Raw genomic sequence first — 23,309 nt, 5'->3', positions numbered from 1 at the left:
AGGGCGATAACCAAAGGAAAATAAAGACAGATTCAAAGATAAACAGAGTTTGGGCAAAGATAATATACGAAGCGCTGGGTGTCGAAGGTCAACGAGAGATCATAGAACCGCGATGCTATCCAAGCAGCAACAAGAGGAACCAGCCTCTCCAACCCAGGCGATGATGTCGTCGACGGAGAAAAGGAGAATAAAGAAGGCAATAAAGAGGTTGAACTGGGCCAGCCCGATTCCAAGATTTCTCTCTTTAGGGAAATAATCTTTTTTGGTAAGGAAATGGATTGGTAATTCCCTCGCACGGCGAAAAGAAAGAATAGAAACGAAGGAGGAAAACAGGGTGCCTGTGATGCAGCAGAATTGCGACTGGGGGGAGGAGGGAGTGAGGGGAGGGAGAGAAGAGAAGAGAAGAAAGAGAAAAAAGGTGGGAGGGAAGAGAAGGCGGGAAGATGAGGTCTTTTTTTACAGGGCGTTTAGGAGGGCGTCGGCAGCAGCACAACGTCAATCAATAACAAAGTGGTGTGTCGAGGGGTAGAACAATATAATATAATAATATAATGATAATATAAGAGAAGAAAAAATAAAATAATAATAATAATAATAAATAATAATAATAATAATAAATAATAAAATAATAAAATAATAAAATAATTCAGGGAGCGCCGACCGAGACCACGGATCGAGTCGCTCTCAGTTGGTGTATTTTGGTTTAGTTAGTCGAGGAAAAGCAGCGGCTGGGGGGGAAGAAGGGAAAGCGAAGGGAAAATACATAATAATAGTGGGAATAATGGGAAAGCGGAGAACAGGCGCCAGGGACCGAGCCTAGGGCGGACGCCGTCAGTTGACCGTACAGTACATACCAGTACGGTAAACAGGGCCCGTTGGGGGTGACACTGCCACCCAAACACAGAGTGGGACTGTGTAAATACTAGTATCCATACAATCCCATACAGCAGGACTTGAAGGAAGTGGGGAATCGGGACTAGTCCCAAAGATTCCAGTCGAGGCCAGACTTTACTTAACATAGAAACTTGCCTCGCTGAGCGGCCAGGTTAGCTGTTGACTGACTCCGTAGGCTGGGCTTTAGTCAATTGTTCAGATCAAGTCCTGGCTTGAGGGTACAGTATACAGATTACGGTAGATATGGGGGTGAAAGATGGAGGGTAAGATTTCGGAAATGCAACCAGAATAGGATAAGGGTTCATAGTGTAAAAGGGGTAGGCAAAGACGAGGAGAAAAAAATTAAAAAATAAAAATAAAAATCTTAGCATAACTCATCAATTAGACCGAGATGAAGAATACCGAGAATAGGTCTATCAATCAGACAGAATTCAGGTTACTGGTTAGATCAGCTTATTGTTGAATATTGGGGCAAGTGAAGAATGATCGCCTAATTAGACTCTGGCCATCCGCCATGCCATATGATGACTCTGAGGTCATTCTAGTCGGGCGGTTACCTCATCTTCCTTCCATCACGTACAAATCTTACATCCATCCAATCTCATCTTAGAAGAGGGACCAAAGACTGCAAGATTAACAGCACCACGTGTGACCTGTAAGTAAGGACCTTTTTTTTCTTTTTACCAGCCAGCTCTATCCAAGTGGTCCAGTGGAGGACAATTCACACAGAAAAGCAATCGACAGGCACATCCATACATACCCGACTACCCGTTGGCCCTGGTGGGGACCTGCCAAGCCCTGTTTTTTGCAGTTAAAACTGGCGCGGGAAACAATCGTGAAGCATCCGCCCTGTGTTTCAGAATCCAGGGTGGGCGCTTACTGGCAGCCAACGGGATCGGCGAGAGCAGCGCCCCACCCCTGGCCGTCCAGCTGTCCATGGATCGGATGTAACCTTTGGAGATGGAGGAGCAGATGGTGACCCGACCATTGTGGTGGCTGGATGTCAACCAGCATTCAGCATCCAGCATCCAGGTACGAAGTACTCCGTACTCCGTACGGAGTATGTGTGTACATTTAGTACCTAAGTAGTAGTCGTATATGCAGTATCTATCCACAAATAAGGTGTGGTCAACCCGTACAATAGCAGTGGATATACTGATAAAGTGCTGTCTACGACATGCATGTTTTGATTACTATGAGATATTTATATAGTTAAAGTTATTGTAGATATCATACTCAGCAGACTAACTAGTAGGAAGCCTTGGACACCTTATTTAGATACTCTGTAGTATGTAAGATTCCATCAGCAGATAAATTCCTTGCTGATGAAATCAATATGACCCATCAGAACTGTGTGCCCTGACTGCAATAATATACGGCTCGGCAAGGCACAAGGAGTCATGCAATACCCCGTCCGTACTGAGCCACTCTACCACTCTACCACACTGGGATAACATCATCTCTGAGTAAACAGACCTCAGCCTACCCAACTTTGGTTTACTTAGTGGCTAGTACAGACTACAGAGTATACTGCAGATTCTCAATTCTGAGGTGCATTTTTTTTTTTATCAGCCATCGATGATATAAGGCTAATTTTCGGTGTTGGGTAGCCTTATCCAAATGATGATCAGCAATGGCCACATTCCATGGTTGAGGCGACACTTCTGCCCTGAGAAAATTCTGGATTCTAGATTCTGGAATCTGCATGTGAGCACAGTAGAGGGCAGAAATAATAGACATGATTGAACAATGGTTAGGAAGAATAGGAAGAATACGGAAGGATATAACAGAATCTAATCCACTCTGTCTGTAGGGTACCTAGCCAGAAGGCCGAAAGACGTAATTTACTCGTACGGATACAGACTCACGATCTGCAAGTCAACGGCCGATGGAAAACGGTAAACTTTAACTCGAGCACATCAATTGACCATGGATATCTACATTCTCTGTAGTCTGTATGAAGTTATTGTATGAAGCTATCGATATTCAAAAGTACTCCTACGTGGCAGGCAGCGCACAGAGCCCAGATTTTCCCCTTTGTGGAGGTTACGGGTACACTTCGGCCGAACCGGGTCACTGCAGTAGTCTTGATAGCTACCGTACAATGACAATTCGACCAACATGCATATTGCATGACGGATTACTCGATTGAATGTCAGTTAAACACAAATAATAAAATAATAAACTGATAATAATACTAACCGGAATCTGCCAGGTCTCTCACCGAAAATACAGGAAATACAAATCCCCCAGCCAGGAGTGTCGGTGGTCAACTGACTCTAGGCCTTGGGCTTCGAATCGTATCCACAGTGGATAAATGGTCCAGTGAATTGTTATTGCCGAATTGGAGATATCAAGGGCCCACTGTATCAGGTACTAGATACTCTCATTTTTTTTTTTATTATTTTTATTATTATTATTCCCAACTGGGGAAGTCATCTAACCGTTATTATTATTACGAAAAAAAGTACCACCTGAATAGACTAAGGCCTCAGGCTGCCATGTGCACGGTCTGTCGTGTTTGATCATCCATCCTGAAACCATCTAGAAAAAGCCCCAAGGGTTCCAGAATCTCGCGATATCAGGCTATGTTTTTAGTATCCTCCTCTTTCTCCGAGATTCCGCTTCCTTTGCACACCCTCCTATCCGTACCTCACTAAGCACTCTAATATCCTCAATTAGTATAATTACAACTCGTGCGACAGTAGCTTCTAACTCGCCTTCTCTGAAACAAGAGATCTCCCATCAACATGGTCAACCCTCACGGCCAGTAATCTCCCTTTCCCCGAGAACGTGCGGGGGAAGAAGAAGAGGGAAAAAAATAACCAAACAGACTTGAATTGATCATCACATTTGGTGCAATTCGTGGATTGATTTTGTTGTTTGTTTGTTTGTTTTTTCAACTGTCTCCGATGTTGATCTGGACTGAGACTATCCCGTAATCTGATAATCCTCCGTCTGTATCCCAATCGAGTATGGCCTCACCTGGACATACTACTAATGCCCTCGACCCAGAGCATAAACTTTTTCACGCGAGTCATGTTTATTCACACATAATAGTAGTAATGATAATAATAATAATAATAATAATAATACATAATGACACACATAATAGTAGTAATGATAATAATAATAATAATAATAATAATACATAATGACAACTAAGCAAAGCAAAATATTCCGTGCTTTGTTCTGGAAAATGGTCAGTCTACTACTACCGACATAGGTAAACCCTGATCCGAGTTCCTAAAATCCAGCCATGTCAATCACTCAGGGTGAACCCTATCGCCAGAGCATATTTTCTTCCAGAATAGCGGTCAGAAATCCATCTCCGGCATCAATTGGTTATTTACGAGGTTACACTTTATCAGTTGTTTGTTTGTTGATGTCCTAATAGTTAGTAGTTCTGAACTAGCAATTGGGGATTACGTATTCTATCTCAAGGATAGGTCAACCTAGATCATCCTAGCGTTGTAACCTGCATCCAAGGTTCAGTCTCATCATGGTGCAGAAGTAGGAACAGGAGTAGGAGTAGCAGTAGTAGTACCACTTTGTATCTTCAACTGAGTTGGGACTATGAATAGCTGCATGCTGCTATTGCTGCAAACTACTCCGTACGATAACGAGATCCACTGCTTCCACTTCAGCTTCAGCCAGCCTCCATGGTTCTGAGCCAGATTCAGGTTGGCTGGGTTAGACTAGCATAGGATAGGAATTGCTCGTGTATCTAACCTCTTTGTGTCAATTGCCTGGAAGGATTCCTTGCAGGATTCGAAACATAGCACCAAACTTTCTTTTTTTTTTTTTTTTTTCGTTCTTTTTTTCTCTGGGTACCCACTTTTTCGTGATATTGGATCTGATATAGCCCTATTTGCAACACATCGAACGGATGTGGATAGGGGAGACTGGGTCAGTCATTGACTCGATGTACTCGCCACCCCGTCACAATTGAAGAATTCCATCTTGATACAAGCTACGGGCTATATATTCAGTAATATCTGTGGGTTTATGGTCTAAGTATAGTACCTGCATCGAGATTATTCTCTTCAAAACATCAGATATCCCGTATCTCATGCAGATACATGACCTTTTCGGTGGGAACGTTATCCACTGTTGGTTCATCGGATGATACTATGTAACCTTGCCAATTAGTACCAGTGAGTCTGACCAGACCGACTATCTGACTACTAACTAGAACTACTGACTAGACCACCTTTGAACCTTTGAGCTTTCCATGGACGACGATCAAGAACACTGCAGAAAAGATGGTTCTGGAAGCCAAATTCCGATGGATACGTGGAATGCATCTCGTGGAAGTGTCAAAAAGTGTCAATCAATCCTTTGGGGGGGATTGAGGGATGAAACATTATCCTAATTCATCTTGGACTCGTAGACTACTGCAACTAAACCGCCTGTTCGCATGGAATTGCAATGCTCTGCATGAGTATGGTTGCATTTTTCTCTGTTAGTCACTCTTAGGCTAAGCCTCAAGACCCGGTACTGTGTCTTGTGGTGGATATGGGTATTCATGCTAGTACTTTGTTCACTGTGATAATTCACCGGAATAACGGATTATTATTCTTCTTCGACGGAACTAAGAAATTCCATGGTAGATCCCTTTTTTTTGGCCCCGTATCAAGTGACACCATGCAGGGGGAACGTGTTGTCGCAGTTTTGAGATTTCACCTTTCAAACCTGCGCCGGGGTCGGAGATTTCGCCTTATCTGGAACAGTGCCCAACCTAGTAGGATGGAACGTGCTTCAACAACACAGCGACCCCCAAGAAATGGTCAATAGAGTTTCGATATGCAAGCTAGAAGTTCCAGAGTGAGAGCAATGACGCCGCAATGCCGGTGAGAAAATTCCATGGCAGCCGTCAATAACGCGATTACGGGGTTTCCTAGGTCATCATGCAAGCAAGGAACCGGTTCCAAAATGCGATGGCTAGGCTTTGCGTCATATTGGTGGCCGAGTATCGGCGAAGAATTGAGAAGAGAAAAGGAAAAGAGAAGGAAGAAGAAAGCCTTGGAAGCTTTCCGTATGCTCCATGATGAGATAATGGTTGTCCACGAGGCTGTGGCGTTGATGCATCCTGTTACCAGCAGAACCACAAGCAACTTGGGAGGACGAATAGCATTATGCCTCCTCGTATCAGGCTGGTATCGCCCATCTCAACGGCGGCTTTTTCCCTTGCCCTTTCCTTTTGTTGACCGGCGAGGTGTTGTCATCGCGGACAAGTCCCGTTTGCTCAAGTTCAATGTACCACCTGAGAACTTGCCAATAGAGGGACCCCCAACACTTCGCTCTCTCCGTCCGGCACTCGGTTTGGATTTGTTTGTAGGTTTCTCCAGAATGATACCGTTCTCTTTCGCATCTTGTCGCCGTCTATCCTCCTTCTTCTCGGCCTTGGCTTTGATGCCTCTTCTGTGTAATGAAGGCATTTTTTGTTTATAAAGCGAAGCATTGGCCCCAAGACTCTGCATTCTCAGGTCAAGAGCCTTGTGTCGGTTTTTGCCGGTTGGGTCCAGTTCCTCGGCCGACTCCAAGAGGTGAGATTCTTTAAGCAGTCGCTGCAAAGCAAGATCCTTTTTGAGGTTTTCTGCATCGGTACCATCGTCCTTGTCTTCCTTTCCGTTCTTAGCAGGCGTGGCCTTCACGTTGGTGGTTTCTAAATCAAAGGATGGCAGCTTTGCCCTCTGTCGAATCCATGCAATTAGCAGTGTCATCCACGGCGCATGTACCATCTGTCCACATACCATAAAAGCCTTCCGGGCCCTCTTATCCCACAAGTCATCTTTCTTGGTGGCCGAGCTCTGGTGTTCGACTACCTCAACTTCGTTGCCCTCATCTTCTTCTCCGGAAAGGCCTTCCCAATCAGACCCGGCTTCAGATTCTTCCTCTTCACTCTCTTCTTCCTCCTCGGACTCTGTTTCTTTACCGGCTTGACCACCGGGCACTTCCAATGGTTGGAATTGGGCTTCGAAAAACTTGCGAAAAAGATCTTGGGAGTTGTCCGTATCCGTAGTTGTAGGAGCTGTATCTTCTTGCGCATCCGCCTTGGTAGCCTTGGTGGACCGCGACACGACAGCCGTGTCTCTCTTGCGTTTCCCAATCATTTCCAATGGTCACGTCTGACTCCGTTGGTCGTAGACCTCTGGGGAAAGTAACTTGCATCGGGGAGTGTCGCAATGAAGTTTTTTTGGGGATCGCCGGTTAGTCACGTGCGATAAGATATCCCGACCCCTCGTCCACAAATAGAGATAGAGGGCCCCATTATCACAGACATCGATTCAAACGAGGAATTGAAAAAGCAAAGATGACTAAATTTCGGCCCTGTATCGACCTGCACTCAGGTCAGGTGAAACAGATTGTTGGAGGAACATTGAGCAAGGTCGATTCCGACCTGAAGACGAACTATGTATCCAAGCTGCCCGCCAGTCACTATGCGGAACAGTATCGAAAGCATGATCTTCGCGGCGGCCACGTCGTGAAGCTGGGGCCCGGAAATGACGATGCAGCAAAGGATTCTCTGAGTACATGGCCAGGGGGTCTGCAAGTTGCCGGAGGTATCACCGATAAAAACGCCCAATACTGGATTGATCATGGCGCGGAGAAGGTAGGCAGATCCATTTTTTTTTCAATAGCCGACAGTTCTATGGTTCTATCACTGTTCTTGTTTTACTATTCAGATAATTTGGATCATACGCTGACATTGAAATAGGTTATTATCACATCATTCCTCTTCCCAGGGGGTAAATTCTCCTTGGAAAGACTGGAATCGGTTCTTTCTTCCCTCGGAGGCGACAAGTCGAAGCTGGTCTTGGACCTCAGTTGCCGAAAGAAGGACAACACATGGTTTGTGGCCATGGATCGCTGGCAAACCATTACGGAGATGGAGATCAACCAAGGCAAGTCCTATCTTTCTCATCTACTAAAGCGATGCTGATTATTAGAAGAATCCATCTCGTTGCTGGAACCCTACTGCTCGGAGTTCCTCATTCATGCCGCGGATGTTGAAGGTCTTCAGCAGGGTATCGATGAGGAGCTGGTGTCCAAATTGACTGAATGGTGCACAATACCCGTGACGTATGCCGGTGGTGCACGGAGCCTCCAGGACCTTGAGAAGGTGCATGCAAGCAGTCAAGGAAAGGTGGACTTGACTATTGGTAGTGCTCTGGATATCTTTGGTGGCTCTGGTGTGACATTTGATGAATGTATTCAATGGAATAAGGACCACTGATAGGTCTATAGCACTGTTTTGGCTTTTCACTATGCCATCGTGGATGTATATATGTCAGGTAGTCCTAAATTACTTTTCCACATACAAACAAAAATTCCAGTTTAAATTATTATTTTCCAATGACCCAGTATGCTATTACACATAGACAAGAAAGCAGCATTGATCGTAAAATATAATATGATTTAATCCATCGTGGTGATAGCAAGGACAGTGATGAAAAGACCAAGTTTCGCCGAAAGTGGTTTAGGCGCTTACATCCAGCTCTCCACCCGCTGCGATCCGTCGTTGGACTTCTTGAAACACCAAGGAGCTCGACATCATCTTCAACCCCACGTATCTCAGCAATCCAGTCTATACCGAAGTTCACAGCTATCACTCTTTTTACTGTACCGACCGACGTTTTATTCGTTCCAAATATCCTTAGCGTATCTCATCGCCCCCGACACCGACCCCAACGTCAAATCGTTACTTGTCGCACCGCCATCAAAATGAAGCCCGTCGTGTCTGCGATGAACGCATGGTCATGGTACTGGATTAGATCTACCCTTGGTCTCTTTTTCATATGTTCTGGGCTAACATATACCTTCCACGATCTAGCGTTGTCATCTCCCTCTTTGCCATTGTCATTCTCTCTGTCCTCGGATCGCTATTCCAGGTTCGTCCGCTGCCTGCACCCTTCCTACTTATTGCCTACCCAACCGGTATAAGGAGTGATGAATCATACTAATACATGTATTCTTCCACCAGAGCAACCACCACGGATTTACAGGCTCGGAAGGTGAGCCAGAAGATGGCCCTGCAGTTGCTGCCTCAGTCTTCACAGCTGTGGTCGTATACGCCGTATGTTTCACTCTCATATCACCCCTGCAACGCTCGACATTGGTTACTAACGACTCGCTTGATGTACAGGGTTTCTTCGTTTTCTGCGCCTTCCAGGCCTATCTTCACATGAGAAGCAACAGGGGAGGGGCCATATCACTCAACTAAACGAATCTATTCTACCTATCTATTCAAATGACGAAGTTCATCGATCGCGATCATCATCATTCAATTCATTTTCCTTTTTATGTCAGAAACGTCATATGACCTGGGACATCCATCGTCGATATATCGACCACGGGGCGGGAGAGAGAGAAAAGTCGGACATTACCGAGTACATACTGTACACTTTTTCTGTTGCCATAAGTGCAGGGATGGCAAAACCGGTTAGGTGGATGATGGCAATCATTGTTTCTTCAATGCTCTTTTTGCTGGTCTTGCTGGGGCTCTTTGTTATACGTGCTTGTGCTTTGTTCTCTCCCCTGTGTTTTTCTATTTTTATTTGGGGGGTTTTCCTCTTTCAAGATACTCTCGTCTGCTCTTAGAGTGCAAAGATCGCATTGGAGTTATGTATGTATATACCGTGTTATTGATTTTATATACTCTAGATTGGTTCTACTCGTCCATCTTAAGTATGATAGATTTGGCCATTGGTTAAAATGGTTTAAACCAGAACATAGCAGATGAAAAATAACTTTTAATTCATATCTCGAGTGAGAATTCAACGTAAATTTATATACTTGATTTCAACCATTTTGTTCAAAACGCTATGAACGCCTCCATAAATGCAGACATGACCACCCGTAGGAAACGTTTTTTTTCAAACACCAAATACCGACAATCAAACCCAATTCACCCGGAACCTTTTTATTTTGTAGGACAGTGACCATGGGCACCGTCCGAGTCTTGAATTATAAATCAATATTCCTCATCCTCGACAGGGTCCAGCATCTTGGACATGTAAGGACCGTCCAAGAAATAGCCAAGGCGCGCATAGTAGCTGCGAACACCAACACCGGAAATGACACTGATCTTCCGGCTTCCGTGTTCCTCCCGGGCGATGCGCTCGGCTTCCTCCATTAGCAGAGTTCCAAAGCCACGGTGCTGAAACTTGCGAGCGTCACGTCCATGCAGGGGCACCGCGGAACCATACACATGCAGCTCTCGCACAATACTTGTCTGCTGGCCGGTAAATTCGGGGCGGAAAGTGTGTGTCGCGCTACATTTGCGCAGACGGAGCAGACCAATGAGGATGTCCTGCTTAGGGTCCTCGTAGGCGAGGAATGTCTCCCAGCCACCGTTGGCGGTGTAGTCACGGCGGACGAGCTCGACCTGGGATGGTCGGATTTTGTTCTTGACTTCGTTGATACCGACTTCACGGGTACGTACGTCCCGGCACGAGGTGCCAAAGTCCTTCATTCTCGCCAGAGCCAGCTCGCGGAGATTACCATTCTCGACACCGGAGGTGACTAGGGGCATTGGAATATCACGTTGGACGCGATAGATACGGGTCCATGGGGGTACCAGGGCAAGGATACGAGCGACAATGTCGATCAACGCATTCGGGGTGTAGTTCTTGTAGCGACCCGTTCTCCAGAGCTCGTAGAGACCTGTGCCTCGGATGACCAGGGTAGGGTAGATCTTCAATCCATCCGTTCGGAAGTTAGGGTTCTCGAAATATTCCTGGAATTGGTACAAATCACGCTCCATGCCGACATTAGGCAGGTCAGGCATCATGTGGCTGACAACCTTGAAACCGGCATCCTTGGAGAGTTTGAATGTCTCTGCCACTGCAGCAACAGTATGGCCTCGATTCGTGTCTCTGGCGACATCCTCGTACAAACTCTGAACACCAACCTCAAGTCGAGTACATCCATACCGGAGCATGCTGCTAAGATGAGTATCCAAGCAGTAGTCAGGTCTCGTCTCGATTGTAATACCAACACACTTCACATTACTCATTTCACCGGCTTGAACGGCCTCGTCGACATTGTCCGTCTGATATCCACTCAACGCATTGTGCAGTTGTGAAATGAACGATTCACGGTAGTCCTCCGGGAGCGACATAAAAGTTCCACCCATGATAATGTATTCCACCTTGTCCACACTGTGACCGAGAGACTTGATCTGGTCCACTCGTCCTCTGGCCTGTTCGAACGGGTCATAACGAGCTCGAATCGCGCGCATTGAAGTCGGCTCGTATCCCGTGTAAGATTGGGTTGAATACTCAAAGTCGGAGTCGGGACCACCAGGGCAGTAGACGCAAATGTTTCCAGTATAGGCGATATGAGGGCAACGGTGGGGTTTACACATAACAGCGACGACAGCAATACCAGAAGATGTTCCTGCGCCAGATTAGAGGGCAACCATAGTGCGGGGGAAATTGTTAAAAACATACGGATAGGCTTTGCAATCAACTTGGGCAGAATATACTTCTTGTAGTGCTCAGGAACAGCGGCGATGATAGCTGTCAGTGGCGGTTGGCTGCTCAACGAGTGCTTTTTTGACATTTGACCCCGCAGTTTATTGAGGTTGATATCTCTCTTGGGTTTCGTCGGGTCCTTCTGATTCTCCCAGTCCTGAATGAGGGCATTTGCGATGTCAGAACAGGCCATCATATACCTCTCATTCTCCGGAAGCAATTTTGCGCCCTTCTTGGGCTTGGGTTGTGGCGGCATGGTCATGGTCATGGTCGCCATCGTGAAGAATAATTCACCGCGCGATCGCGGGCAGAGAAAAAGACAGACAATATGTGAAGCAAGATGAGAAGCGATGAACCAAACAGAGCAAGAATATTGTTATGACCGTCGTGGTGGGACCGCCGTGTGGTGGTGAGGGGTTTGTTCTGGAGATATCTCGTCATGAGAAATTATGACTGATCGCCAACTGCCACCAACGACAGCCCGACTGAAAAAAAGACGGGCGGTCACCGAGGCTGCCACCCGACGCCGCGACAATTCGGAAACGCTTAAAGCTTTGTCCCGAACTTCTAACCTTGCCGGCGCGTTTTCCATATTATTCAAACCGATCCTCCTCTCCTCTCCCTTCTGCTCATCCAGCACCTTTCTTTGTACTTTTAATCTCCTCTCTTCTTTCTCCCTTTAAATCGCCCGTCATGCAGGCCTTCCGCCGTGGAACCGTCTCGGCTCTCCAGAATGCTGCCCGTATGCAGCGTCGAGGATATGCCAACGCCTACGCTGAGACTGTCAACAACCTCCGCATTAACGGTGACACCAAGGTTATCTTCCAGGGGTTCACTGGAAAGCAGGGAACGTATGTGGTGGTCGGACTCCTAGCTTGTGATTTCTGAGCAAGATGCTGACGTTGCGTTTGTATCCTACAGCTTCCACGCTGAGCAGGCTATCGCCTATGGTATATTTTGATCCATCGACCGGAACCGGGCCGGTTTATATGCATGCAGATGAATGGACAGCTTACAATCCTCAGGCACAAAAGTTGTTGGTGGTACCAACCCCAAGAAGGCCGGATCGATGCACCTTGACAGACCTGTCTTCGCGAACGTGAGCGATGCCGTGAAGGAGACCGGAGCTACTGCTTCCGCTATCTTCGTTCCGTATGGACCCAAATGTTGAACTTGAGATATTGATATAACGAGACTAATGATCAAATAGCCCCCCATTGGCTGCTGCTGGTATTGAGGAGGCCATCGCCGCCGAGGTTCCTCTGGCTGTCTGGTTGGTCTTCCATTTATGTGGTGGCATTGAGAAGCAGTTTATTAACTTTGATTTACTTCGACTCGCAGTATTACTGAGGGTATTCCCCAGCACGGTAAGGCGCTCCCTGTGCACTTAAATCGTATATAGGAAAGCTGACCAAAAACGTATTCAGACATGGTCCGTATCACCGACATGTTGAAGACCCAGAACAAGACCCGTCTTGTCGGTCCTAACTGCCCCGGTATCATTGCTCCCGTAAGTCTGCACTCGCCTATGAAATGATATAGCTCGCAAGTGCTCCGGTATTGATACATGCTTTCTGTGTGATATAGGGCCAATGCAAGATCGGTATCATGCCCGGATTCATCCACAAGCGTGGTCGCATCGGTATCGTCTCTCGATCCGGTACTCTGACATACGAGGCTGTCAACCAGACCACCCAGGCTGGTCTTGGTCAGTCTCTCGTCGTTGGAATTGGTGGTGACCCCTTCTCGGGAACCAACTTCATCGACTGCCTGCGCATCTTCCTCGAGGACGAGGCCACCGATGGTATCATCATGATTGGTGAGATTGGTGGTAGCGCCGAGGAGGATGCCGCCGAGTTCTTCAAGGCCAACAACAAGTTCAACAAGCCCGCTGTCGGCTTCATCGCTGGTATCAGTGCTCCCCCGGGTCGCCGCATGGGTCACGCCGGTGCCATCGTTAGCGGTGGTAAGGGTGATGCCAACTCTAAGATCACCGCCCTTGAGGATGCTGGTGTTGTTGTTGAGAGAAGCCCGGCTGCGCTGGGCAAGACTCTGCTCGCCGAGTTTGTCAAGAGAGATCTTGTCTAAACTGGTTCTCCTTTTTCTTTTTGTCATGCGAACCACGTTGATTCCACGCCGAGAACATTATAACACGGCTTGGCCCATGTCTGGCCCACAATCCGGTCGAATGTTTGTGTAAGGACTGGGATTTTCTACCCGTCAACTAGACGGGAGCTGTCAACCTATACTTGGTCACTTCTGTACTTTTTTCTCCTTTGTTTAGAGATGCTATGAAGTAATTAGTTTCTTTGTACGGTTTTTCATTTTCCGAGGTGTATGGGCTTTATATTGGAATATAGTGACTAGAACAGCACTGATTTCTAATGGTCCGAAATATAGATTGCTACTGTAGATTCTGGGTATATCGCTCCAACTAGATCGATATGTTTGGTTTGATGGAGGCATTGCGCTAGATACACTGCATGGCATCAACTAAGGAATATATATCTCAGAATTTTAAGGGTATATAAAATAAATTTGCAGGATAATCGGATTCACATTAATATCAAAAAGAATAAACCGGTTTATTTGCGTGAGTGTGGATATATAACTTGTTCATGTGCATCTATATTTGAGCACCATCGTCAATAGTCGATGTAATCGAACATGACTCGAAAGACCCAGGAAGAGAGCCCTAAGATGGAAACCATGGCGCTATATTTATATAAAGACCCATCTAGGCATCATCTGACTATATCTTACAATTAAAGTGGTGGAGATGTATTGAATATGATAGATCTAATATGCATCATAGACGACGTTCAACAACTCCAATGACCAGCAATAAACTCAAGGATTTATATTATATTCCATCCTTCAAAATCATTATAAAAGATGCCTGATAGATCTATACGGCTCTTGTCAATCTCTCGATCCTGAAACGAAGAGGATAATTAAGGCTGCAAGGTGTAAATGAAGGTCCCATAACACATGCATTGTTATTGATCAGTTCCTTGCAGATGCAGCTGCAGGCCACTTAATACTATGAAGCTGTCGATGAGACCTGGAGAATTTCCAACAAAGACAGAAAATCAACGGCATCTCATCAAATTATAAAACTTCTTATAACCACATTTTCTGATCGCCGCAAGGGGCGCTGGGCTTGTACAGGCTCTGTTGTTTTTTTTTGCACGCACCGGTCGATGCAGTATCGAGGACCACCACAGCTGCTGGTCGAAATTCTATTCGCCAAGTGTCATTGCCTTGAATCATCCAATCTCGAGCTGTTTACTGGCACGATAATCATATTCTCATTCCGAGACGACTTTAAATGTTTTTGGCGCTGTGAATCTCGAATTCAAATCCTGGCCTTGACGGAATGCACTGACATAAGCACACGTGACGCCCACAAACAACGTTGTCTGAGGAACGGCCATTTCTGTTTATTCTCTCTCCCAGCCTCAATACCTCGACTCACACCCAACGCGGCCGTGATGTGCCCTCTCTAGACCCGGCCGATTGGTGTCTGACGACGACTCTGGATGGTGATTGTCTGTATCTCACGGTGTTTAGTAGTCTCGGCTTTTTTTCTTGTCGCCTTGTCCTTTCCTGCGGTGTGACGCCCACCGGTCGATGTGGCTCTGAAAGCAGGATCAAAACAGACGCTATCGCCCGTGGTTACCGTCCACCCACCCCCTCCACCCCCAGCACTAGGAAAATCTACGCCTCTTACGGTGCTGCATACAAGACTCGAATCATGCCTCCTGATATGGGTAAGAAGCTGCAACCCTCACTGCGCCCGCTGTTGCTCCCCTCGTGCCCGTCTTGCCTCCACCCGTTCGCGGCTTTGCTAATTGGAACATCCACAAAACAGCCCGAGCTGCCTCGCAGGTGTCGAGTGTATCCCAGACAACGCAAATCGCGCCACATAGTCGTCCCGGGACGGCAGATCCCATGAGGTCGCGCTCCGAAACTGTAGTATCGCGAAATGGTCGTCGACCACGGTCTAGAGGCTCGACGGCTAGTATTCATTCCAGCACGACCCAGCAGACCCAGGATCAGCATCTTCCCGACGGCTTCTCTCAGTTCTTGCCCACCCAAGCTACTGCTGGCCACAATGTCTTCGCCAACAACCCGGAAGATATTATCATGCGATTTGGCCAACAGCTCACGCACCCCGTGAATGGAGCTGCCCTTGACCCGACATTGCAAGACGCTCATCAACCTGTCATGCCCAGAGCCGAGGATTTCCCCAACCATGCTATGCACAGCAATTCTTTATCTCACCACTCAATTCCAGAACTATCCCATGGATTGCCTAATGTCCCGATCCCTCAGTACCAAGCCATGTATGACAGCGGAATCGAAAACCATGTACCGGAACACGTGTTGGAAGACAACGAAAATTCCGAAGCTGGCGGTCGGAAGAAAAAGGGTTCTAGCTCATCTCTCGCCAACGACAATGAATTGCGAAAGCTGCTGCGTCAGTACGAAGGTTACACCTTGAAGCAGATGGCAGCAGAGGTTCTGAAGCATGAAGGTGCTGGCGGTAAGGCTGAGAAGGTCAAACAAGTCTTTGCCATGATCTGGTAAAACTGAACACTCCCCGAATAAGATGACGATGGTTGCTGATATATCTGCTACAGGTTGAGAGAGAATTGCAGGAAAAGCAGCGGGTCTGTCCGGCGAGATCGCGTCTACTGCTGCTATGCAGAGAAATGTGGAACTGAGCGTGTCTCTGTCTTGAACCCGGCCTCATTCGGAAAGCTTGTTCGCATCATCTTTCCCAACGTGCAGACACGACGACTTGGTGTTCGTGGGGAGTCCAAGTACCACTATGTCGACTTGACCGTGATCGAGGAAAAGCAACAGAAGCCACCGCCGTTGAACCCTTCAATTTCACCGAATTTGGGTGGTCCAATTGGCGTTCCTCAGCACAAACCAGATGATGTGATGCCAAGGAGGTATGCTGAACAAGACCTACTGCAAAAGAAGGCACGGGCTGAAGCTGACTGTTGGTATAGTGTCAGTGTCGTAACGCAACAACCTCAGGCAGATACGGCAGTCTTTCCTACACCAAGCATCTCCTATGCGCCCAAGATTTCCAGCAACATAGCGAGCCAAGGCTGTGGCTGTCAATCATCACCCAGATTTAATACGGCCGCCACTCACGAAAATGTCGCGACCCATGCTGGAAAGGCTATTCACCATATTCTTCAGTTCCCATCAACAGACGGCTCGTCAGTCGACAACGAATCTCTACAGCTCCCAGATATCCGTGGATACCTCCCTGCCAACACCGACCTGAAGTCGGCCGCTGCTCTTGCAGCACTTTATCGAACCCACTGCATCTCTGTCATTGATAGTTTTCGATACTGCAAGGAGAGGAATCTCTTGCGATATTTCTCAGCTTTTCATGGGACATTAACGGTCCCCGTACAAAAGCTCTTGACTCATCCCAATCTCGCCGCTTGGATAAAAGAATGCGACTGGATGATGTACCAGAAAATGATTGCATTTGTAGCACCACTTACAACGCAGGTCGTACCAAAGCTCGTCCTGGACGCGTTCAGCTCGATATCACAACGACTTACCGCTCATATTGCCGAGACTTTCAAAGCCCTGCCTTCGCACGTCTCTTTGGCGCGGTTAATGCCAGCACACATCTTTTGCAATCTTCTCCGACATATGCTTGATGTCAACCAATCTGCCAACGCGGCTGCTGCATGGCTATGCCATCCTGACAACAGGAACCAAATGTGGTTTGACTTTAAAACCCTAGTCGACCCGAAGGAGATGATTTGCAAAGCAAACATTCCAAGTTGCGCAGAGAAGGCAGTAGAACAGATTTTGAAGCATGACGTTCGGGCACTACTTACCCCTATCACTGACGCCAACCCTTCGGCATCCCATCCCTTTTTCACAAAGCCCGATATGGAAGAAGATATGCAAGCACATAAAATTCCTGTACAGTCTTCTGGTGGCGAAGTTGACTACAACTTCCCCGATAAATGGATATCATTTATTCTTAACTTGCCAGCCATCTTTACCAACCATCGGGCCCAGTGCATCGTTGAAAAGGTCGATGCCCTGTGGGACTGCATTCTTCATCGATTGACATTAGGTGGAGCGCAAAGCTTTAGTGCATGGTGGATGACCAAAGTGTTCTTCCATGAAATGATGGTATGGCAAGCTCAAAAGGGTGGATTCATGCGTTCCACTCCCACCACATTGCAGACCGCAGTCTACGGACCACAGCAACCAACTCTCAGCCACTTCCCCACCAGACAGCCTAGCTATTCAGTTCCGGATAGGCGAGAGTCGTTTATGACTTCTGATGGACAGCAGGCAGGCGATTCGAGAGCCAGATCAACCACAAGTCCTACAGCGGCAGACGAAATTTCACAAGGCCGGGAATCACTGGAGCGTTCACACATGGAGGCAGAGCCGAATAGCAACACTCTTGAAACAGAGAAGCCAAATAGTATCACGGAAAACATAGCGAGCTTTCACGCCCCAACCAATGACGATAGCGCAATTGACCTTGACGATGATTCCATGTTGATGTCCGTGGGTAAATATGGTGACATGATGGCTTCTGACCCAGCAGACGCTGAAGGAGATGTTGTCGTCATTTAGCTCACTTTGCATACCCGTACTATATCCGTTTGCTTTTATCTTTTGGAAACAAAATTTCGCTTCTTTTTTGCCATGCCTGGAGTTGGATTCCTTTTTTTTTTTTTTTGTTTTTCCTTTGTCTTTTCAGGTGCATTGTTTTGGTTGGTGATTATTTACGCCAATTCACTAGGGAAGGTTCGGCGTTTGACGATCTTCGCAATATGAGCGACGAGAAACGAGCATCGATTTGACCAACCGTCGACCTGCTTTTTTTGAGGTTTGGCTAGGTTGACAGTTATACACATTTAATGCGTGGTTGACCCCGCTTGTCGTTTTTGCCTTCTTCTTTCTTCCTGCTGAAAAATCGTGACCGTCGTTGTACATACTTTTCTGGTCAACACCCTGTTTTGTGGGTTATTTTACAGCTTCTGACTAGCATTGCTTCAGTTCACAGGTGCATCGCTTCCAAATTTTCGCCATTCGTTAATTTGCATTCCTAATGCCCAAAATGTTTACTTTCATTTAGCGAGAACACACTCTTTGTTGCTTTCTCCTGTTTATCAGCCGTGATGATCATTTCCAATATTTGGACTGACTGCCACTCGTTACCCGTCCCTTTAATCGTTTGTTTAATTTCCTTAATTCTCTATGCCAAAACCTGTTGCATGTGAGTGGGAGACCCTTTTGAAACCCCCAGGTCTTTTCTTGCCGCCGATTGATTTCTGTCGTTCGTTTTTGATCGATCTTTGATGTACGGCGTCCTATCTTCTTTCTGCAAAGGGAAACAAAAGGGCGTTGTTGTCTCGGGGTCTGATTGATGACTGAGTCTTAGCTGGATTGGAGTCTGTTTAATTTTACTTTCATGAAACAGTGTTGATGATTCTATGTATTCGAGTGAAATAGTTTTTTGAATTTAGTACTTTTTATTGGCCACTCAATTTGTCCATTGTACTAAGTATATCAATTATCATTGAGACGGTAAACAATAAGTACAGCTAAAAGTCGAAAGGCATCCGAAAGGGAATAAGAGGGCGAAAGAAACAAACGATCTATCCATGCATGTAAGACTCCCATAATAACCATAGACCCTGCTTAAAAACGCCCCATACAAACACTCAGACCCATGACTCCACACATATCGGCTTGACAAACAAACAAATATAGACGAAAAGAGCATAATAATGAGGTATAAGGGGTGTTCGTCGAAATCATGAAGTATCTATCCGGTAGATGTATCAAATGACTTCCATCGTTTAGTTTGCGCGTTTCTAGCCATAATGCCTATTAGCTTATACTTCAGAGTGATCTATCTGAAATTGCCGGCAGGGAAGTATCTTGGACCGGCGTATCCATGTGCGATGATGCTCTGGATATCAATATTGCCTCCGCTATGAGGGCTCCATAACTTTATCAGAATGAATCGCCCGGAGCTGTGGTTTATTGGTTAGAAAGCTGGGCAGGCAGGCTGGCTAATGATATGGTGACTCACGGAGGTGGATCGAATTTGATGCTGACCATACTCTTGGCTCGCTCGATGAAGAATCGTGCGTGTGGTCTCAAGACTTCGTGGCCCCGGGAATTGATGACTGAATACTGCGGAGCAGCAGGACTAGCGGGAGATGCAACAGGTTCAATCGAATTCGGGACTTGACGCCGTCTCTGAAGCTCTCGTTGCTCCATCGCATATTGTCGACGCGAAGTCCTCATGTACCTCAGTAAATCGCGACGTCGGCGGTTGAAGATGCTCATTTCGTTAGGATCGTAATCGCTTTCACTTTCGTCACTTTCCGAGCAGAGAATGTCATCCTCCATTTGTTCTATTTGCAGACCCTCAATCTCTGCAATGGAAGGAGCATCTTCCTCGTTTTCTTGCTCGTAAAAATTACCGTGATCGGAGTTCTCATCATAGTCAATTGTGAGACGAAAGTCAGGCATCGGCCCTGCAAGGGTAATGAAGTCGTTATCCGAGTCCGAGTGGGAGTCTGAGCCACCGAGAACAGTCCTCTCCAATGATTGCAGGGGATACCGAAACCCATTGAGATATTCCTCGGAGGGTTGCATTCCATTCCGTCGATTTCGACGACGGCGCCGGGCGTTAGAGTACTGGATTTGGTACTGAGCTGTACGGGCTAGCAGCTCGTCGGATGACATTGAAACAAAGACCATTCCTTCTTGTATCCTTTGGATATAGTTAGTAATATAGACAGATGACAAGGGACATTGAAACGTACGGAGCATCATATCCAGACTTCGGAGCCTTGATCACGAGCTTTTTTAAACAGAATGGGGTCTCCCCGCGGTGCTTTAGGATCAAATTGCATCGGTCGGACTTTGTACAATAGACGGACGAATCATTGCGCAAGACGTTATCTGGCCAAGAACTATCTCCCTCAGGCTCATATGTGCCTCCATCGCAACTGGCTATTTCCATCTTGAGCGTTCCAGGCACAACCTGGCCGTATTGACCGTATCCCAATCCCCTAAGTCCTTCTCTATTATCATCAGTCTCGAGCTTTCTGCGCTTGGTTCTCCATCGGTTTGCCCGGTGGTCGTCTCCCAGTTCTGGCGACATGGCGGACGACATTTCAAGACGAGGAACTGGTTCATCGAGTAGGGAATTGAGGGCCGGTTCCCTTGTTCTTCCTTCTCTGCTTGGCCTTTCTCCTCCCCTAAGTACACGGCGTCTGGACGGTCGGCCGACTGAGCGTGAAAGATCGGAGGAACCTGGTTCTTGATTCATAGCTGTAGAGTTCAAAGCTGGAGGCGGCGGCTGTGACGGGTCATGACCCAAGAGAATACTGCGAATACGTTCCTCTCTGCCGTTAAGGTCTGATTGCAGTTGTTGAATCTGTCGGTCTACCGCTGCTCGCGCTTCCTCGAAACTGGACCGGTCTCGAACACGATCGGAGCGGTACTCTTCTATCTCTTGATTCAGAGTTTCCAGAGCACGAGCGGTTTCAGCACTAGTATTGTGAATCCTTTCCGAGTTTAACAGATCCCGAAGGTGTTGTACGCGATCCACGTTGGGCCGTTGTGGTCGTTCACCGGAACGAGAGGCAGGAGGGTAGTCGTAATTCCCCGACTATAGTTGGATGCAAAATAGTTAATACGGGCAAAAAATCGACGTGGCCAGCATATTACGCTTTTCGGTAAGAGGGTTTATTATTGGCTAGATGCGGAAGAAAAGGCTCGAGAGTTGAACGTACCATCCTGTAAAGAGACCCAGTTAGAGAAAGCCCATTATTGATAAGTCAGATAGATCGGGAGGCGGGGAGAAACTATACCGGGACGAATGTATGGGAAACAGGCCAGGATTTATATTCAGACAGATAAGAGGGGAAAGGAAAAGGGGAGAAGCGGTGAAATAAAACTTGGCCGATAATATACCAGTAAGTGAGAAGGACAAGAGGAGGAGGAGCAAACGAAAAGGAGATGCCGATGACGACGATGGCGATGGAATTCGACTTCGATAAGTGAAGCTCGCGGTTATCGGTGCTGGGCACGTGATGTTGGGGTAGCTCCGTCTAGTGCTATACTCTCGCCCAGCTGCAATTCCATCTTCATTCACCCCACCTTCACGCTGCATTCTGTTTGACGCTTCTTGCAAACGATTCACCAGAGTCATTGCGGGTACATGCATGTGGGTAACGCCCCAGGGAGCTGGTTGACCTGCGTTCTTCTCTTTTCCCCACCCTCCGATTTCTCTGTAGCTCCCTTGGCTCAGTCCTTGACATAGAAGAGTTCCTCTGCTATCTTCGACATCTATCAGAGCTGCGCAATTTGAATCACGCCATTACGATCTATAGCCAAGGAGTCTTTATCAGACAGATCAAAGTTCTGTTCCGCTTCGTGTGACAAGATTGCGAATATGAGCACCATGGAGTCGCAAGAGGCCGCAGCGCAATCCATCAGCGCAGGTAAGGACATTATAATACATGGCTATGAAGGGATCTTATATCTAACACTGAAATTCTGAAACCAACAGATGAAATTGCTCTCTACGACCGCCAAATCCGGCTTTGGGGTGTTAAAGCCCAGGAGAAGTAGGCGTTTCCTTCAATTCGACATTGTTGAAGTGTGCTATGTGGCTGACAAGATGCGCGTGGATTTAGAATTCGATCTGCGAATATCCTCTTAATCTCGATGAAAGCACTCGCAAACGAGGTAGCGAAGAACCTTGTTTTGGCGGGAATTGGTACGCTCACCATCATCGATCACCAAGCCGTCACGGAAGAAGATCTCGGTGCGCAATTCTTTGTATCGGAGGAACATGTGGGCCAGAACGTATGTTGAGCTCAAGAGACCCTGTTGGATAATGACATACTGACAGTAGACCAGCGCGCGCAAGCGGTGGCGCCTCAAATCCGTGCCATGAACCCCAGGGTGCAGCTGCGAATTGATACCGACGACGTTCGCGCAAAACAGCCAGATTTCTTCTCAGCATTTGATATCACAATTGCCACAGAGCTCGATTTTGCGACGTATACGACCATCAATGCCGCGTGTCGAATCGCAAACCGTCCGTTCTATGCCGCGGGGCTCCATGGTTTCTACGGATACGTCTTTGCAGACCTGATCTCACATGACTTTGTGATTGAGCGTTCGAAGTCAAATGTCTCCTCTGTCAAGCAAGAAACACAAACGCGCAGCATTGTTGATATCACGACCAAGAAGGAGAACGACAAGATGATTGAGATGGTCACCAAGCGCGAGGTGTACTCTCCTCTCATCCTCGCCAATACCTCCCCTCTCCCCGAGGACTTCACCCGTCTGCCTCGACGACGAAGGCAGGTCACGCCACTTCTGACTTGTCTGCGCGCGCTCTGGGAATTTCAGAAAATATCCGCCGGCGCTTTGCCAACTTTCTCTCACCAAAACTTGGAAGTTTTCACAAAGCTCGCCCACGACCGCCACCAAGAGCTGAAACTCGACATCAGCACGCTCACCTCGGAGTTCTTGCGCACCTTCCTCCAGAACCTTGGTTGTGAACTAAGCCCGGTGGCCGCTTTTGTCGGTGGTAGTCTTGCGCAGGATGTTATCAATGTCTTGAGCTCCAGAGAGCAGCCGTTGCAGAACATGCTTTTGTTCGATGGCGAAAAATCCGCGGCTCCCATCTACCCATTGCATCCCTTCTTCCCACCGGAGACGGCCGCTCCCTCTGCCACCGCTCCTGTGGCCAATGCAATTGATCTTGATGTGGACGAGCCGGTGCAAGTCCCTCACAGGTAAACAGCTAATTCATGATATGGCACTTTAGAATACTTGAGCTGGCTAGGTTGGGATTTTGGGAACTAGGGTCTTTTTATCAGCTGTTTC

General features: G+C 47.2%; 8 protein-coding genes across 8 annotated transcripts; 5 read left to right on the top strand and 3 right to left on the bottom strand.

Annotated features, from left to right (window-relative positions):
- Positions 1 to 6,071: 6,071 nt before the first annotated feature.
- Positions 6,072 to 7,010, bottom strand: ASPWEDRAFT_74221 (uncharacterized protein; the record flags this gene model as incomplete). Its single annotated transcript, XM_040839451.1, has 2 exons — positions 6,072 to 6,590; positions 6,651 to 7,010. Coding segments are annotated over 2 exons (879 nt in total), but the record flags the coding sequence as incomplete, so codon positions are not given.
- Positions 7,011 to 7,032: 22 nt separating this feature from the next.
- On the top strand, positions 7,033 to 8,234 carry ASPWEDRAFT_34903 (1-(5-phosphoribosyl)-5- ((5-phosphoribosylamino)methylideneamino)imidazole-4-carboxamide isomerase HIS6). Its single transcript, XM_040834115.1, has 3 exons — positions 7,033 to 7,510; positions 7,616 to 7,802; positions 7,851 to 8,234. Exons 1-3 carry the CDS (start codon positions 7,211 to 7,213, stop codon positions 8,132 to 8,134), a joined length of 771 nt encoding a protein of 256 aa, XP_040695043.1. The 5' UTR covers positions 7,033 to 7,210; the 3' UTR covers positions 8,135 to 8,234.
- Positions 8,235 to 8,622: 388 nt separating this feature from the next.
- On the top strand, positions 8,623 to 9,121 carry ASPWEDRAFT_100898 (uncharacterized protein; the record flags this gene model as incomplete). Its single annotated transcript, XM_040827340.1, has 4 exons — positions 8,623 to 8,660; positions 8,732 to 8,789; positions 8,882 to 8,974; positions 9,044 to 9,121. 4 exons carry the CDS (start codon positions 8,623 to 8,625, stop codon positions 9,119 to 9,121), a joined length of 267 nt encoding a protein of 88 aa, XP_040695042.1.
- Positions 9,122 to 9,731: 610 nt separating this feature from the next.
- On the bottom strand, positions 9,732 to 11,764 carry ASPWEDRAFT_34900 (Elongator subunit ELP3). The gene is made up of 2 exons (XM_040834114.1): positions 11,352 to 11,764; positions 9,732 to 11,298 (listed from the first exon to the last, which is right to left on the bottom strand). The coding sequence occupies exons 1-2, from the start codon at positions 11,650 to 11,652 to the stop codon at positions 9,872 to 9,874; spliced, it is 1,728 nt and encodes a 575-aa protein (XP_040695041.1). The 5' UTR covers positions 11,653 to 11,764; the 3' UTR covers positions 9,732 to 9,871.
- A 304-nt stretch (positions 11,765 to 12,068) lies between these two features.
- ASPWEDRAFT_47955 (succinate--CoA ligase (GDP-forming) subunit alpha) lies at positions 12,069 to 13,463 on the top strand (the record flags this gene model as incomplete). The annotated part of the gene is made up of 7 exons (XM_040837035.1): positions 12,069 to 12,226; positions 12,297 to 12,325; positions 12,401 to 12,527; positions 12,586 to 12,648; positions 12,717 to 12,742; positions 12,803 to 12,885; positions 12,963 to 13,463. 7 exons carry the CDS (start codon positions 12,069 to 12,071, stop codon positions 13,461 to 13,463), a joined length of 987 nt encoding a protein of 328 aa, XP_040695040.1.
- Positions 13,464 to 15,329: 1,866 nt separating this feature from the next.
- Positions 15,330 to 18,014, top strand: ASPWEDRAFT_23457 (RFX family transcription factor; the record flags this gene model as incomplete). The annotated part of the gene is made up of 3 exons (XM_040832485.1): positions 15,330 to 15,964; positions 16,022 to 16,339; positions 16,400 to 18,014. 3 exons carry the CDS (start codon positions 15,330 to 15,332, stop codon positions 18,012 to 18,014), a joined length of 2,568 nt encoding a protein of 855 aa, XP_040695039.1.
- Positions 18,015 to 19,299: 1,285 nt separating this feature from the next.
- ASPWEDRAFT_167381 (uncharacterized protein) lies at positions 19,300 to 21,618 on the bottom strand (the record flags this gene model as incomplete). Its single annotated transcript, XM_040830140.1, has 4 exons — positions 19,300 to 19,423; positions 19,483 to 20,172; positions 20,225 to 21,075; positions 21,562 to 21,618. The coding sequence occupies 4 exons, from the start codon at positions 21,616 to 21,618 to the stop codon at positions 19,300 to 19,302; spliced, it is 1,722 nt and encodes a 573-aa protein (XP_040695038.1).
- A 252-nt stretch (positions 21,619 to 21,870) lies between these two features.
- On the top strand, positions 21,871 to 23,222 carry ASPWEDRAFT_47952 (E1 ubiquitin-activating protein AOS1; the record flags this gene model as incomplete). The annotated part of the gene is made up of 4 exons (XM_040837034.1): positions 21,871 to 21,910; positions 21,979 to 22,036; positions 22,106 to 22,277; positions 22,332 to 23,222. The coding sequence occupies 4 exons, from the start codon at positions 21,871 to 21,873 to the stop codon at positions 23,220 to 23,222; spliced, it is 1,161 nt and encodes a 386-aa protein (XP_040695037.1).
- Positions 23,223 to 23,309: the final 87 nt, after the last annotated feature.

The sequence above is a fragment of the Aspergillus wentii genome, assembly GCF_001890725.1.
Source record: "Aspergillus wentii DTO 134E9 unplaced genomic scaffold ASPWEscaffold_1, whole genome shotgun sequence".
Lineage (NCBI taxonomy): Eukaryota > Fungi > Ascomycota > Eurotiomycetes > Eurotiales > Aspergillaceae > Aspergillus > Aspergillus wentii.
The sequence above is the reverse complement of the archived record's forward strand: the minus strand, read 5'-3'. Positions and strand labels throughout refer to the sequence as shown.

Bases quoted from the DNA above. Each gene is read 5' to 3' on its own strand.
- ASPWEDRAFT_34903 (XM_040834115.1), top strand. From the start codon at position 7,211: ATGACTAAATTTCGGCCCTGTATCGACCTGCACTCAGGTCAGGTGAAA. The intron at 7,511-7,615 runs GTAGGCAGATCC...ACATTGAAATAG, and splicing joins TTGATCATGGCGCGGAGAAG to GTTATTATCACATCATTCCT. The intron at 7,803-7,850 runs GCAAGTCCTATC...GATTATTAGAAG, and splicing joins GGAGATGGAGATCAACCAAG to AATCCATCTCGTTGCTGGAA.
- ASPWEDRAFT_34900 (XM_040834114.1), bottom strand. From the start codon at position 11,652: ATGGCGACCATGACCATGACCATGCCGCCACAACCCAAGCCCAAGAAG. The intron at 11,299-11,351 runs GTATGTTTTTAA...AATCTGGCGCAG, and splicing joins GTTGATTGCAAAGCCTATCC to GAACATCTTCTGGTATTGCT.